This window comes from Diadema setosum, chromosome 9, assembly GCF_964275005.1.
Source record: "Diadema setosum chromosome 9, eeDiaSeto1, whole genome shotgun sequence".
NCBI classification, from domain to species: domain Eukaryota; kingdom Metazoa; phylum Echinodermata; class Echinoidea; order Diadematoida; family Diadematidae; genus Diadema; species Diadema setosum.
The window spans coordinates 29,569,559-29,585,085 of NC_092693.1; the positions used below are offsets into that span (position 1 = coordinate 29,569,559).

The 15,527-nt window shown below is 38.5% G+C and overlaps 1 protein-coding gene across 1 annotated transcript in view; it reads right to left on the bottom strand.

Annotated features, from left to right (window-relative positions):
- Positions 1 to 388: 388 nt before the first annotated feature.
- Positions 389 to 15,527, bottom strand: part of LOC140232960 (serine/threonine-protein kinase H1 homolog) — a 31,083-nt gene continuing 15,944 nt past the window's right edge. The window contains exons 2-3 of the mRNA XM_072313071.1: positions 4,257 to 4,577; positions 389 to 945 (exon numbers count right to left, since the gene is read on the bottom strand). Coding sequence (XP_072169172.1) covers positions 697 to 945; positions 4,257 to 4,577 — 570 coding nt within the window. The 3' untranslated portion in view covers positions 389 to 696. The remainder of the gene's footprint in view (positions 946 to 4,256; positions 4,578 to 15,527) is intronic.

The window sequence follows — 15,527 nt, forward strand, 5'->3', positions numbered from 1 at the left end:
CAAAATATGAAATACTGATTGATCATTTGAGGTACATTCATTTTCAATTTAATGCCAAATCTCCCCTCTCTCTCCTCTCTCTTTCACAAGATGCAAATATATATGTGTACATGAATATCCACATATATAATCATTATATTCTCTCTCCCTCCCTCTCTCTCACTCTATCTCTCTGGAGCTACCATCTTGTCAAAGAAGATCAGTTAGTGAAAGACAACATATTGTATAATATGATAGACATGGCATGTAGATGTGTAAATGAACATTGATGTTGACAACTCTTTGTTTGAAGACAGCTGTGATGATGTGTAATATGATTACGACAAACTGACCATTTGATTGTTTTGAAGGCAACACTGTCAGTGCAACCATGTACTTGACTTTCTTCATAATACCATCCCTGCATTTTCAAAAGCAAACATTAACCTGTTGAGGATGGGCTGACATTGCTACAACATGGACTTCACATTGACACCTGCCTGAATATTCTCAGGACTAGTCTTCAACAGGTTAACTACAATGTATAGTGACTTTGACGAGATTAACACCATGTATTGTTTCATTATTTCACTAAATGTGTAAAGGCATGCCAAGTGGAAGAACGTTGGATGTTGTCTGGCAACGAATAAAAAAGGCCATCCTTCACAGTTACAGTCTGAAGCAGTACATTCGGCCACATAGCACTACTCCATAAAATCACCTTGGTGATGTGGATGCAGACATGCTCTGTGTGTTCAAAGGAGGAAGCACACCAGGCCTTGTAAGTGGGTGGTCAGTGGGGGTCATTGTCCTGGATGGTCCTCCCTGGATGCTGGGCAGGAGAGGCGGAGGACTGGTGCTCGACTTGCCAGCTGGATGCTGAGACGTGCCTGACTTGGATGGCGCCCTCTCTTGGGCATCAGGCCTTCCTCCACTGCTGTATCGCACTTCATCTGACCTGGTCTCCTGGGCGTGAAGAAGAGCAAAAAGGATCACGCTAAAAAAAAACGTTATGATACAGCAGGGATGAAACTCAGCAGTTTTTTTTTTTTTTTTTTTTTCATGTGGAGCCACTAGCTATATATTACAAATTTTACAAAACCTATAGACCTACCTATTACAAGCATATGGAAAGATATGTGATTGTAAGATAGGCAGGTAGTATGAGGATGAGAGATTTGTGGTAATACCATGTGTATGTAGTCCTGAAAGAACTGTTGTTTGGTGAAAAAACAAGAGGCCAGAAAGAGGGGAGTAGAGGAGGGAAGTGACATAGGAAGAATGTAGGTAAGGTAAATGGTGACAATCAAGGGGCTGTGATGAGCTGGCACGCAGTATATATTTTTCTTTTTCCTTCAGTGGCCAAAGTTTCGGGTGGGAAATACCATAATATTTTATGAATTGAGAATGGTATCAAACGAACTACAAATACTTCTGTATCTATTACCATGGTATTGTGCCAATAGGAATGGTGCAGTAGTATTTACCGTAATCCATGGGAGTTCAAATGTGAATGCATCTACTGATGCCAACAACACCTGTGCAGCTGTAAATGAGAGATTTGAGGAACACAACTCTGTGAACCCCTTTCCCTCTTACCCCTCTCCCTGATAATATAATATTTAATATTTGTATTTCTTTTTAGTATGAGCTCCCTCGTGGAGACATCATGGTACATCTAATACTCCTGTTTAATACATTTAAGACTTATTATGTTTGTTTTATGTTAGTATTGTCTGGGGCAAATTATTTGTTGTATAGGGTACCGTCCCAATCTTTTTTTCTCTCTTCTTTCTTTAAAACACAACAACCCCTCTCCCTCTCTCCCCTCTCATTCTCACTCACACAGACACAGACACAGACACACACACACCAAACTAAAACAGAAAGAGAAAAATAATATCCTGCAGAATTTCCATAGTCCAAAGCTACTAGGATTACTATTTGACCTAGAGCATTGACCTTTAATTCCTGGGCACAACTGACATCAGATCAGGACAAACTTAGGGTTCCAGTGCTCTAGTACTCATGCCACGCTTCACCCCCACCCCTTCCTGTCCTTTTGTTCTGGCTAACATAAACAATAACACCTCAATGGTCAGTCAGGAAGTTCTCTGTGGTTTGTAAGGAAAATAAACTCCAGTCATCATCAAAATGGGAATGATGAGGGAATTAGTTCTCCATGGTTTGTAGGAAAAATAAACCCCAGTCATCATCAAAATGGGGATAATGAGGGAATTAGGAACAAAAGGGAAAACAGGGGAAAGGCCTTATTAGTGTATTCTAGTCCATCTGTTTTCCTACTTATCAGCTGGCTAATGCACACATGAAGTGTTCTGGCAGTTGCAGGAAAAATTTACTTTAATAGGTGTTTGTTTATCATTCAACAACTTCATGAAGTCTGTCTGCTTGTAATCAGAACTCCATTTTAGTCCTCACTTATGAATACATCACTACTCACACACTGGATAAGAGCACCTCCTCCCCATTATTCCACCATTTCACTGTAACTGTGTAGGGGTGCATTTATTAACTCCCTTCTGGCACAGAATTAAGGCTTCCTCTCAACTTTCAATGTGTTTTGGGCAGTTGATAAATGCAAAGTTATTTTGATCATGGGGTTAGGTATGTGCTTCTTAATGCCAACAATAAAAAGTGCAATTGCAAACACATTTGAGCCAGAAACACATTAGCCCTCATTTCTGTAAAGTTGATAAATGCAAAGTCGTTTTGAAACAAGTTTAGAACTTTGACCTGCCCACACTAACCACTGCCAACTACACATCCCCACTCCTGGGATCAAACTGCACAATATAGAGCTGCACAGTAGACATAAAGTCCTCCCAATCAATTCTAGACAAAGCTGATAAACGCAAAAACTTAGGAAATGCCATTGGAAAGGTATTGGCACATGCGTTTTGATGGTGGGTATTGAAACACATTTCAGACATGGGACAGTTGATAAATGCAGCACTAGACACAAAACACATCAACTCTCAAAGATGCTCCACATGGGAACTAAAACCTTATTGTAATCTTATCTGCATTTTCATTCAAAAGAGCTTCATTTGTAGGAGACTTGCCTTTGAAAATGAAAAGAAAGCAAGATACAATTTAGTGTGCTTCATTTGAAAGGCCTATGCTATTGACTAACTAGTATGTGTACACCAGCACATAGCATTCATACCAGAGTTACCATTCTTGTGTGTTGTTGAATTTACGATTAAAACAAAATTCACAAAAATTAAGAACCCCATGAAGTACAGTAAATTTGTTCACATTACCATCACTGTGATGAGTCTTTTCATCTATCTCCAAGATGCTGAGATAACCTTGGTCTGAAAACTACATCAGCGACGTGCTTACAGTGTACAATTTTTCTTGAAGTTTAAACTTTTTCTCTGCCCCATTTTTTCCAAAGTTCAGACTTCTTTTCATCAACTTCCACTTCATCACCTCTCTCTCAGCAACTTGTTCCCATAGGTACATTTTACTATGAAATTGTTTTTAGCAAACATATACCCATAACTCCCCCCTAACTTCGCCCCCAAAACATATGCACACATACACACAGCTTTCATCACAGTGAAAAGCTGATAAACTATAAACATCGGTTTGCTATTTTCTGTTTCCCCAGGAACACCAGGAAGAGTCAAAAGTCAAATCCCTTAAACTGACAAAGAGTGCCCAGAATAGAAACTTGGACAAGGGGTCACATACTTGAAGACAGAGGGGATCAGGAGAAGTTGGCCAATGTTGGGAGTCCTTGGCAAATATTTGGTAAAACAGAAACAACTGACTGACAGCCACTGTTTAAAGGTGGTAGGCTTCGTGCGCAAAAAAAAAAAAAAAAAAAGTTACACATCGATTTACGAACAAGCATGGCCTTCTGTGACATATAATCATGGAAAATTTGCCCTTTTCGTAATTATTAAAGGAAATTTAAAAATAAGACTCTGTACAAATGCAACAACAGCATACATTCAATCTGGGTGATATTTTAGTTCGAGAAAAGTGAAAGTTCCACTCTTTTTCTAAATGTTTCATGTATGATCCTGTGAAAATGCCAAAAGAATAGTAACAAAGTAACAAGTGACTGACCACACCTTTTGTTTCTTCATGTCTTCCTACTCTTTAAGATATCCTGAATTGATACTGTTTCAGAAACTGGTGATTTCTGCATATTTTGGTTGCCAATGATACTTTCAAATGATGGTACTATAAGTCATGAATCAGAGGGTCAACTTTTAATAATTATCTCTGACTTGAATTCTTACCTTTCTCATCTCCTTGACCAGCTTGTCCAGATCCTTGGCCTTGACCCGCTGACCCTTGTTGGACCTGAGTGACTTGGAAGACTTGTTGGAGTGATTGGACCGGGTAGAGCGAGCCGAGCGACTGGACCGGCTGCGGGTGGACGTGTGCTTGAGCCAGTTCTGGCTGATGGAGCGCTGCAGGTTCTTCAGGCTGGACTGGGCAGCGTTGGTCACTATCCACGGGTGTTTCAGGGCCTGGACAGCACCCAGTCTCTCCGCAGGGTTGATGACCAGCAGCTTGTCGATGAAGTCCTTGCCCGCTGATGACACGTCTTTCCACGGCTGCGATATTGAAAGATGATAATAGCATCTGATTTAAGTCATTGAAGATTTCTCCCATGTACACCTTGCAAATGAGTCACAAATGAACATTTGCCATCTCTGTATTCTTCAAGCCCATACGTAATAGACAAAATATATGCCAACATGTATCAGATACAAGAAGTGATGACTAACCACAAGTCATTTGTGACTATAAACATAAAAGTGATTGAGGGAAACATTTATACATCACACATTGTATTATTGTATGGTTAAACAATGCTTGAAGTATGTTAATTCAAATTCTGCTCCATTCACCGTAAATGATACTCGTGTCATCAAAGAACTGATAGAGCAACATAACAGACAACAAACTAAGGGTCCCAAACACAGCTTGGGCATGAAAAATATAGTGAAACACTGACTTAAAGAGCCTACAGTCATTGGTACACGATTTCAAGTCATGGTTTTGTTCCCTGATAGTCTTTAAGTACCAAATGAAGTCAACATTTTTCAAAGGAGTATCCATCTTTTCACTTTCAATTTTTTCAGCACAATGCTTAAGTAGTTATTAAGTGGTATGAACGATACCATGTTTATCCCCTGCAGTGAGTTGTCAGTCAACGACCGACACTCACTCCGTGCCTGACCCCCAGCCCCAGTGACTAGTATCAGCAAAGGGTTGCGATCCGGGTGTCCGTTTCATATCCACAACATAGGGCACACAGAGGCAGGGCGGGGAGCCAAGTTATCACCACAAAATGTTTCACAACCCCCTACCCCCCTCCCCCACCACCCCATATACCCGAGTCATTTACATCCTACACTCAAGTATGACCCTCAAGTTTAAAATGGCTCTGCATGTCCTGATAAGATCTGTCAACTCTCTACACAACATGAAATTCAAGTATGCCCCCACTTGTGATAAATGGTATAGAGGAATTTATTCTGAGTTATTGTGGGATATTACATAGATATATCATCTCCCAACCCCATTCATCACATGTCACAGAGGCAAAAACTTGTTACAGACCTTAAAGCACAAGGTCATGGGGAAGGCAAGTTTTTTTAAGTGTGCATACGCTTGAATCAAGGATCCAATACGCCCTTTAATTCCTCAAGAAAACATGCAATACACACCTATAAATCCTGTCATTCCCAATCGCACACTCCATCAATATGCAAGTGACTGAATTATCATTTTACCTAACTCCTTTATTCTCTAGCGGCTGGACTTTGCTGAATTAGAATCTTCAATCGCCAGAATGCTTCCAGCTCTTCAAACATCCTGACAGCATTACATCATTCTTCAAAGGATAAATTTAGATCAAAAACAATTTCAGGCACATTGAGCTTCCTCCCTTTTAGCTACATGTACTCAGCACCATCATCATAAATGCAGCTGTCAACAAGCAGCGGGAGGAAATCAGATGAAGAAAGCAGTGACCCCATACAAAGATATTTTCAGCACGTCTACTAATCTCTTCTGAAGTCCAATTACAATGGCACAGCAGTACATCCCTTGAGAAACTGGTTTGGGGAAAGGAAGTGCTTATCTCCAAGTCTTTGGAAGTAGTCTTGTCTTCTGGTTGTCTTGAATGCATATACCAGTGGCTAAAGTATACAAGATAGTAGCCCCATACTAGAGCTTGAGATGATTGACAGAACACAACACCATCATTACTGCGGTTGTAATGCGATACTGCAGTGTGATGCCAGGAAGGGAGGGTGGGAGGAGGTTCCCAAAGAAAAGATCTTCAGAGGAAAAGACTTTTCTCTGTAGAGTCACACTCATTCAATATCAACAAACATATCTCAAAACCATCAGTGAGAGGGTTTTAGGGGACCCTTTTGAATTTCTTGACATATGCTCTTTGAATAATCAAGACTTGCCTCATCTTGGGGCATTTTAACCCATTGAGGACAGGCTGATTTTGCTATAGCATAAATTTCACATAGACACCTGCCTGAGTGTACTCAGGATTAGTCTTCAGCAGGTGAACAGAGTGCAAAGCAAGGGGCAATCATTTCAGGGAGTGGTCCTCTTCTCATGCATCTTTCATAATCCTTAGAAGGATCTACTCCAGTGTTCTAAGACTCTGAGTAATGATTTTGATTCAAGGGGTAATTGTTATAGAGAAGATGAGGGTGCATTTGAATGATGCTGTAAATACTTCTATACTCACATCTATGAGCAAACCTGTACAGTGATGTGCACACTAACCCATCCTGTTTGCAAGATGTTGATGTCAACAGCAATCAAAAATGGTAGTTCTGAGAGGGTTTTCCTCGTTTCCCCTCCCCCTCCCCCCCCCCCCCCCAAAAAAAAAAAGATCCTGGAGGAAAATGGCTGAGGTGGTTCACTGACGAGGCGTGCTGTTTCAAGGCAACTATTGAAGTGATTGTTTTTGTTTCCTGGAACGGAGATGTTGGTGTACGTGCGCAACATGCTAGGAACTGAAATGAAATAATGAGAAAGCCCAGCTTGAATGACTCCTGTTTTTTCTTCACTCTCTCTCCCTCTCTGGAATCACCTTCACACCGAATTTCTGTAAAAAAAACCTACAAAACTTTGATGTTTCCCTCCGCTCCACATTGAATTATGTATCAAGTGCAAACCAAGCTCTGGCATTTTAAGCCTTTTATTTTTTCTTCATACCGGTACCTTGTTTACAGAAAGAAAAACTCATACAAGGTTGTATTCAATTACACTGGCCAGAATACTGATATGTACACCTTTATCATGGATCTTTATGAAAACAGTGGGACCTTCATTTCCATCCATGTACAACTTACCTTCCTGAAACTTACTGGAACAACAGTGTGGGGGATTATCCTACAGGTAAATATAGTAAACTTGTTTGGAAGAAAAAAGGAGAGTTAAAAATGCACATAGAATCCATCAAACTGTGAAACCAGAGCTTGATCGTAATTTACTGATAAGACTTTACATCTTCTGAAAAATTGGCAGGGATTCAAGAAAGATCACACTGAAATCTACGTAAAAACTTTTCATATTAGAAAACAAAGTAAAGCACAAAATTGTTTCAGGAACAGAAGATGGAATCCGGCAATTTGGGGATAATTGAGAATACAGTCATTCATCTCTGCGGCATCTCATTAAGCAAACCAAAGAGTTTTAAACGTCCGTCTCCCTGTTTCACACATTATTACAACCCTATCCATCCTAGGAAATGACAACATAATATCCACTTTGCTTCATCCTGACACAAGAAATCCTACCATCAATGAAACTTCATTTCCACAGGATGGTCCACCAAACACAAAACTGCAAATCTTTCTTCTTTTTTTCTCATCCAAATCCTCAAATCAATGAATTAAGTGGTCTTTTTACCAATGCGTGTATTTAGCTGGAGGCATACACCATCTCTCGGAGATAAACCGCCTGTTATCTTGTCTTGTGTGTGGATGGTCAATACACAGACTTGTGAAGGAAGATTCCGTAGTCATTGAGGAACTTTGAATAGTGGTCGCTATGCAACATGGCTGCTCTTTATAGGATATAGGTCCTACAGTAAACACCTTGTATCAAACCTGAAGGTAGTTGAATGTAAGTAAGATAAGCAGGAGATAAACTGTCTGGGAGAACAATACTATGAGAGTAGCTTTTATTTCACTATATACCTATCTGAAGATCCTTCCCCAAGAAACAGAGATTGTCCAAAAACTAACAATAAACTAATCATATATGTTGTCTTTATGCATTCAAAGTACCAGAATACAGGGTGTAAGAACTTTAGTAGGCTTGACTTACATAACCATAAACACATGGTTTCCATTAGAACTGGACAAAAAAGAAGAAAGTTATGACACCTCTTTTGTCATTATTTAATTTTCTTTCTAGAGCAATGATATTGGAGATGGTAATATAAAATCAGACATGGTGAGGATGAGACTGCCCTACACATCTCGACCATTTGTTTGCCCACCAATGTTCAATAAATCTCCTGTTCCAAAATGACATGGAAAAGAGGAACTACTATTCACGATAACTCATAATAATGTTCTATGGTGGCAATGATTTAGTAATAGTAACTTTGGCTGCAGTTGATGGAATATCTATAATGTTGAAACCAGGGGTATGAGACTTTTTGACATTGATGTGACTGCCTTGTCTAATTATAATTTATGGCCGTAACTTGCAGATCCCTGTTTTTTGCCAATAAAAAGAACACGTTGAATTTCAGAATTTCCTAACTCCCTTATCATCTGTTCAATTCTTTTAACACTTTTTCAACGTCCTGTTTGACTTTACTCATCTTAATCTCTGCCAGCATGAGCACAGAGTGAACTTTCTGTGCAAATTTCTCTTCATAGGTGACCTGTAGCAAAACCCAGGATAAGCTTTAGCCACTCTTGCCAAGCCAGATCAAGTGAACTGCAACATTCTGTGACTCAGATACTAACAAGAACAACAACAACAATGGACGGTGTTTTGTGATTTGGCATTTGTTCTCTCCTACTAGCACATATAGGAGGGAAAAGGTTGTTATGCAGGCCTGCTTGTTTCTGTCCAGTGTTTGTGACATTATCACAACAATAGAAGCCATGTAAAGGGGAGCGAAAAACACACCAGTGGGGCTGCCACGAGGTGTGACCGCTCTCTTGAGTAACATGGGAGAGAAAGGAAGAGTGTGAGAGAGTGTCAGAGAGAAGGAGAGAAGCAGACAGACAGTGACAGACAGAGATGGAGGAGAGAAAGAGAAGGAGAAGGAGGGAGAGGGAGATGGTGAAGAAGGGGTACGGAACCTTGTAAGTGCCACCAAGAAGATGAGACGATTCTTTGCCTTCTCAACCTTTTTTGGAGGGGTCAGGGAAAGCAAGATCCAAGTCAGATTTTGTCTTTTCAACCTCTTGTTCTTCAAAAAAAAAGCAAGAAGGCATGACTCAAGATCTTGTCTTCTCGACTTCTTAGATCCGTAAGAGTGAGAAGATGAAATGTAAGATCTCGTCTTCTTGCTTTCTTGCTTTCAAGAAAGTGAGAAAGCCAGATTCAAGACAAGTGTCCAAGAAGATGAAACAGTATGATATGACTATGAGATCTGGTCTTATTGCCTTCTGGGACCCAAACAGCCAAGAAGGCCAGCAATTATCTTGTCTTCTCCGTGGAAGTCCCAAGCTTCTACAGAAGGGAGACATATAAACTCAAGAGTAAGACAGGGTAGGAGCAATATCATTGTGGGTTGCTTGGATAAGGGACTGTCGAAGCGGCATCCTTCATGCATTTATCATCTTTACCATGTTGGAAACATGTTTCAATACCCATTTTCAAAACAGGTTTGCAAAGGCCTTTTGGATGGTCTTTCTGGAGTTACTGCCTTTATCATATCATCTGTGAGTTGAGAGGGAGACCTTGTCACTGCCCAGCTCCATTGCACAGTTTGACCCCAGCAGCAGAGATGTGCAATTGGCAGTGGTTGGCGTGGGCGTGTCTGAACTATAAGCACTTTTCAAAACAATTTTGCAATTAACAAACTCCACAGAAACACATTTCTGGCCCAAATGCATTTGCAATCTCTCTTTTTTTTTTCAATGTTGAGAAAGGCAGTTCTAATCCAATAATCAAAACAGTTCTACGTTTATTAACTGCCAAAATCTACCTGAAAGTCGTTTGGAAACAAGAATCAACGTCAGAAGTGAGTTGATATATGCACCCAAAGACCACTCCTTTGTGATATCATGAGTGCTTGTGAAGAATACTAGCCTGTGGTAATGTGAAACTGACCATCGTCACACTGTCTGGTCAAGGTAAACATTCACCCTCTTCACCAAAACAACATACAACAGGTAGAATGAGTCTCCTTCATACAGCACAGTTGAGCATGAAGGTCTAGTTGTAATCAACAGTTCTATTTCTTTTCTCTCTTTTTGGGGGGCATTTAGAATGTTTTGCCTTGTCTAAGCTCCATAATTTTGTTCATAGAATGCAATCTGAATACTTGACCCTATGAATAATAATTTCACACTTCACTCTGTTGTTTCAAGGGCAAATTCTTTTTTTTTTTTTTCACCTCAAGTACAAGCGATGTAGGCCTAATATGTATACTTTTCTGTCTTTTACTGGTCTATCTGTGATAAACAGTCTTGTATCATGACCATTCATGCTTTCACAATTCATTAGTTCTCTTGATCAATGAAATTACATGGCAGAGGCTTAGATGAATAGCCTACGTGTACTATAAACAGCAAATATATTGCATATATCAAGTAGACAACAAAATTTAGTGAAGCCTGATCCAGTCCAACCATTAATCATCATCAACTCAATTATTCCTAATAACCACTCGCAGCACACATCATGTGATGTTCCTTTAATTATATGTCTGTTTGGGGGTCAACTAGAAAAGAAAAGAGAGAGAGAGAGAGTAGAAAAAAAAATATCAGTGGTGCTACCATCATCATCATCATCATTAAGAAAACATTCATCAAACAGGGGACATGCTTTCACACTGCGGTGGGTCAGTTGTGGGGGGGGGGGGGAGTTGAGAATGTCTGTAGAAGACTAAATAATTGTGTGGTCAGTCAAGGAATGCAGAGACCCATGAGTAGGACTGATACTCAGGGGTACGACGCATGCAGAGGTAAGCCTTAGAAGTTATCCCTGAACAGCGGACTCTCAATGCGCCTCCTCGCCTGCTTGTAATGCTTCAACAAAGGCCATTCGGCGCATGTTGTGCACTGCCCCAAGGTTCAACCAAAAAGCAGTCTTTCTTCTGCCAAAAGGATAGGGGGAAAAAAAGTTGGTAAGAAAAGAAGTAATTTCTTTAGTGCCGGTGAACAATGAATGATATTTCTTGTGCGTCAGAGTGGAGCTCCTATCGCTGCTACATTGATTTCTGAACATTGGGTGCAGGATTGCGATTGTATCGGAGAAGAGATCCTCTTACATCTCCTCAATCTTCTACTCTTGGTAGTGTGCATGTACATATTCCCACATACTTCCATCACCTCAATGAAATGAGTATCAGGAAACTGAAATTCTATTGAAGGCAACACCAACATTCAGATGTCATTGTCAAAGATGAACATTAACATAAGAATGAACTTCTCTTATGACTAATGATACTTCACTGTGCTCCTTGAGACCATTTTGGTAGGACTGAAGTGGATACAAAGCTTTCAAAACATGCTACTAACCCGTATCTGATTTTGAAATACAGTATCAGTATCAAAATCACCCAGATTTTTCCTTCCTATCTACTTGTAGGCTGCTGGGTGCCGGAAGCACATGTGAAAGATACATATATATATATAAAATTTTTTTTATTATTATTATTTTTTTTCTAATTATCATCGCATTGAATATGGCATAAAAGTGGCAATTTTTGGGGTGATATTTCATATCAAAATAAGTTTGCTGCAGAAGAAGAAGAAGATACCTATGATTAAATCCTCATAGATTATTCATGAGACCCCAATCATGGTTTGTAAATGAACTGTTAAAATCTTACAACACATGCAGAGATCTCAAAATCAACCTCAAAAAGTGTGTACAGTTTGATAACACCTCTCAAAAAAACTTTGACAACAGAGGGAGAATATGATCTGATCTAACTTCAATAAACATTTTGTGAAGAGATGTTTATGGAGGGATAAAAAAATATCAAAAAGTTATCTTCACCTGTGGCACATCTTCCCAGCATAATCAAAATAAACTTCATTTTTTTTCTGTACCTCTGTGTATGCTCACACTGTTTTTCATTACTTCATCACAAGTAATTGGCACATTTTGCCTTGTTATTCATTTTAACCCTCCTATTTTTTATCTTTACATTTTATGTTTGTAAATCCAAAAAAAAGTACTCCATAATATTTGGAAAGAGTTTCTCAAATTTTTTTTTTCCATCTACATTTAAAAATCGAATGAACAATATGGTGTATCAATTCAATATTGAATTGTACTATATTTTTTAGTTAATGTACATGTAATGTGTTGTTTTACCATGATGTCATATATCTATGTACATAATAACTTGTTAGATATTTGAAATTCAAGCTCTGGCTACAAAGAGTGATTTTTATTAAAGATATCCTACACAGTGATAAATTATTACCTTTCCTACATTCACTTTTTATATGGAATCGTTTACAAGTGCAATTATAAAATTCTGCACGACACATTACATACTGTGGTAAATACAGAAAATAATGTCCATGACCATAAACTTTAGTAAACCATGGCCCTGTTGCATAAAGGCTGAGATCAAACATCACTCAGAAAATCAAACTGTCTTTGAATACTTAAAGGACAAGTTCACCTTCATAAACATAAGGATTGAGAGAATGTAGCAATATTAGTAGAACACATCATTGAAAGTTTGAAGAAAATCGGACAATCCGTTCAAAAGTTATGAATTTTTGAAGTTTCTGCTTAGTCACCGCTGGATGAGAAGACTACTGCAGTGTGTGAATAACTTAGATGTCACATGCGTACACCAATATAAGGAAAATATAAAGAGAATTTCACAAAATTTCAATTTTTGAAAAAAGTACACATTCCCCGACTCATTACCGACAAATGTTATGGGTAATATTATTCCCCCTGCCTTTAGAAAGAGGCAAGTCAAGTGCTCTTTTATTATGCGAAAAAAGTGAAAATATGTTGAATTTTCTTTACATTTTCTTTATACTGTTGTACGCATATGACTCACAAGCTGTAGTAGTCTCCTCATCCAGCGGTTCCAACACAAAAATTTAAAAATTCATAACTTTTGCATCGATTGTCCAATTTTCCTCAAACTTTCACTGATGTGTTCTACTAATATTATTGCATTCTCTCAATCCTTATGTTTATGAAGGTGAACTTGTCCTTTAATTCTCCTTGACTGATACCTGACTTATGTTTGATTTTCTGACTTATGTTAGATTGTATCTATTTATATGTAACAGTGTCCAGGAGAGGTATCCTCCAAAACTCCAACTAGCACATCAACAAGCCTAACCCTACACTTGAATCAGGGAGGTGGAAGAGAGACTTCCACCTCCCTGCTGGAATAAAAGCCCTTCCAAACTCCGCTTTACAGCCTTTCCTACTCGGGAGAAGGGGCTTGTTCATTCCCCTAGACTGGGAGAGAGATGGGTGATGAATCAGTGGCCCTGGAAACCAGCAAACAGAGGAAGAATACTGCCTGGGAATACCCTCAAATGTTCATGCTTACCCAAACAGTTGTCACAGAGGATGTACAAAGACAAAGGCAAATTTCCACGCCCCCTCCGGCTGTGGCCCGCTGTAGATGAAGAATCTTTTCGTCAAAAAAGCCTAATGGCAAACTGGGCTTTCAAAAAAGTCAGCAAAAAACTTTCAATTGAAAACAAAAAAATTGGGTGTGTCACATACTTTCTTGAAGAAAAGTAAAAAAAAAAAAAGAAAAAAAAAAGCAAGGAAACAGATCATTACATACTACATGTACATACATAATCTTTTCCTGTCTATTGCCATCTTAAGACAAACACTCATTACCACGTTAGAAGTCCAGACAGTTGTAAGTCCAAGTTCTGGTTCACGCTCCATCTGTCTAAAGCACTATTACAGCATACAACTACAATGTAATGTCATGAACTGGATCAAACAATGACATGTACTAAGACCATCAAGCCATACATCAATTTCAGGGCTGCTCTGTCTTTACTTGTTCTACACTAATCAACAATCTGACGTGTGCATTTAATGAGTTAACTCATTCTCAAGCTGAATTTTGATAGCTTTTAATTGTTTTCATCTTTTCTTTTTTACAAATACATCACGCATTATGCCATCATGAACATATGTATGAATTATATTCTCCATCCAGCATCTTGTTATATGACATACAAGTTTACACAAACAAATCTTAATCACTTACAAACTTTGACTTTCACAGTAATTTAAATCCAGGGAATGCCTAGTATAAATATGTACTAGTATTAGGATAAAAACTTACTTTTTAGAGATAACAACTGCAGTGTTTGTTCTGTCTGAATCATTTTCAAGAATAAATTTGTTTATCACTACAATAAGATTATAATTTACTACAATGAAAGAAAATTGTGTCATTGTGTGTCACAGTGTCATTCTCAACCTTTCCTGTAAGTTTCATCCAAATCTATTGACTACTTTTTGAGTTATTTTGCACATGGACAAACAAACTAACTAACAAACAAACAAACCAACAGTAACGAAAACATAACCCATCCCCCCCCCCCCCCCCCCCCCATTAGCAGAGGTAACAAAGTTAACATCTCTTAGGATTTCTCATTCTGGCAATGGGGTTCTCAATCACATATCAAATCTCAGCCAGTGGTTTGATTTGATATACAAATTGAAAATCAATTCAATTCAAATCATATTAATAACAAAACTTTTGCAAGTCCTACAATGTAATTCGTGAAATATTTGGTGTACAGTTGTATGTACATTTTTTTTTTCAACCATGTTTTCGTGGTTGCTCAAGAAGTAAATTCTGACTCCAAACGTTCAAAAATAATTCAGCAAAACCAATGTGAAAAGCCTCTTGGGTCCATGATTGGCCATATTTTTAGGAGAAATATAACTCAGGTTTGCATTTTAAGAAAAAATAAATGCTCTATTAGCATAAACCTTATTGATAAATAGGCCTACATGCAAAAATCAGTTCTTTAGAAGTGTAAAAGCTCCCGATGTCAAAATATTGGCAATAACACGGTTGTAATTCTCCAAGAAAATTTTGTCTGGGGATGTTGGTCATTGTACATCCTCTCTCTACTTATGCATCTACAAAAAAGGGACAAAAACAATAAATTCTTGAAGATTTGATTTCAAGGCATATCAATGTCATATTCTTTTATGTTTTGCCGATAATTACCCATTGTCTTCTATTAGTACTGATTTTAATGAGCCCCTCTACCACATGGTACACGTGTATGTATTTCAGCAAGTATCAAATATGATGAACATGTATTCACAAATGGTGTAAAATACATTTTCTCCACCTG